The sequence below is a fragment of the Gavialis gangeticus genome, unplaced genomic scaffold, assembly GCF_001723915.1.
Source record: "Gavialis gangeticus isolate Ggan-Ray unplaced genomic scaffold, GavGan_comp1, whole genome shotgun sequence".
In the NCBI taxonomy this organism is placed as follows: domain Eukaryota; kingdom Metazoa; phylum Chordata; order Crocodylia; family Gavialidae; genus Gavialis; species Gavialis gangeticus.
In genome coordinates this window covers 139,747,572-139,749,415 of record NW_017729022.1, presented here as the reverse complement: position 1 = coordinate 139,749,415, position 1,844 = coordinate 139,747,572, and the positions used below count along the sequence as shown (strand labels likewise).

The following is a 1,844-nucleotide window of genomic DNA, read 5'->3' as shown; positions in this document are numbered from 1 at the left end:
CTACCATGACTGCTTAATTTTTCTTTCTTAGGTAACAATAAACTTTTAGTGGGATGTAAGCAAAAACAAAATGGGCATTGTGCAAACACTGAACTGTGTTGTGAAAGGCAGTCTGTCAGCTGTGTCAAGCACTGGGAAACATTTACTTGTGTGGTTCTGCTAAACAAATTAAACACACCTATTACAGTATAGCAATTAATACTGTGTACTATAAGACCATAAGTGAGCTTCTTTGAGCAAGAGAACATCTTTTTTCACTCTGTTGAACTGTCCCTAATCCCAAGAAAATACCTTCTTCCCCACAACCCTTACTCCCAAACCATTAAATCCACTTAGAGCTGTTTCTAGCTACTAATGGCCAAAGTGGAAAACAGTTAATTGAAAGGCAATGTCTTTTTTGTCCCAGGTACGGAATTGTCCTCTGAGCAGTAGCAACAACATCATCAGGCTAGCATTAGATGATGGAACTGTATCACTGTATTAAGTGTATTAGCCAGTAGCATGTAACTAAGGATGGATGACTGAGGCTTCAACCCCAGGTGCTGACTTGGGGAAAGTGCCACAGATTGGCAGCTGCCACTGCTGCTCAGGGCACAAAAACTGCTTTTTATGCCTCTCACATCAGCCCTTCCTTTGAACAAACAGCAAACCTCCTGGTCTGCAAATATTAATAGTACCACCTACCTGCTTTTTTTTTTCTCCACAGAGCCTGTAGTTTAGAGTCGGTGAAGTAGCTGCAGCATTTTAAAAAATCTCATGAAATTCAACTTGCATACATTTGTCACAAGTCAAATTGTAGTTCTTGCTACTAACTGGGGGTGTAGAATACTCCCCAGTTGTACAGTTGAAATGCTTCCAGTATTCCAATTTACTAATCACAACTGGCATTACCTGTTCAATGCAGTTCAGCAATTGGACATCTAGACCAGGGGCTGTCAACCATGGATACAGTCTGTGAGAACTGGATGTTCATAGTAGTTACTGTCATGTAATGTTTCAAGGGAAGGTACTTTCAGGGAACACCAGACCATCTTCTATTTTTGTCTTGGCCATGAATGAATGATGCCACAGAATGTTAAAAAAAAAAAAAAAGTCTGTTGTGGTGGAGTATTACCAGAAAAACTTGAAAAAGCAGCACACGCTTAACTTGCTGTCTCTGGGGAACTGAAGTTCTAGACAGTGTACTTATTTTTTTGTGCTATTTTATTTTTTCACATTCACTTCCACATGCATGCATTGCAAAAAAAATAGGTCGGGAGGTACTGTAACGAATTATCCTGTAACTGATCCATTCAGCAGGCCACAGGACTATTAGGTAGGAACTCCTGACTTCCAATATTGACTCCTTTCTGAGGCTTTAGGCCACTCATTCTGGATCAGGAGACAAACTGAAGTTAATATGTGGTCAAAAATAGATGGTTTCATTTGGTTTTATGTAGCAGTATATTTTCAAAGTGCTTTACCAAATGTGGTTGTTTTTTATTATAATTATTTTTAGGCATAGAGAACTCTTTCATCAGCTTTCTTTTGCCATCCAGTTCCTCTCTCCACTTTCTGATTTTCTTATTTGATCTTTGTATTGCCTGAAAATAGTCTTACTTACATCTAGATTGAGACTTTCTGCAGTTGTTTTACAGTTTGTCTTTTTTAGGTCATGATGTAGCCCATCAAACAGAAGATGACAAACTCAAGAGAAGTCAAAAGGATGATGAAGAACAAATTGCCAGATACAGAGAACTTTTACAGAGTATCCAAGAAAAAGAAAAAAAATGGGAAGAAAATGATATGGAAATGGAGATTAAATGGGTTCCAGGTAAATTTCTGATCCCCCCCCCCCCCCCCCC

General features: G+C 38.9%; 1 protein-coding gene across 1 annotated transcript in view; it reads left to right on the top strand.

The window, feature by feature from the left end:
* Positions 1-1,844, top strand: part of ESF1 (ESF1 nucleolar pre-rRNA processing protein homolog) — a 104,317-nt gene that overhangs the window by 47,978 nt on the left and 54,495 nt on the right. Inside the window, exon 9 of the mRNA XM_019516246.1 lies at positions 1,652-1,813. Coding sequence (XP_019371791.1) covers positions 1,652-1,813 — 162 coding nt within the window. The remainder of the gene's footprint in view (positions 1-1,651; positions 1,814-1,844) is intronic.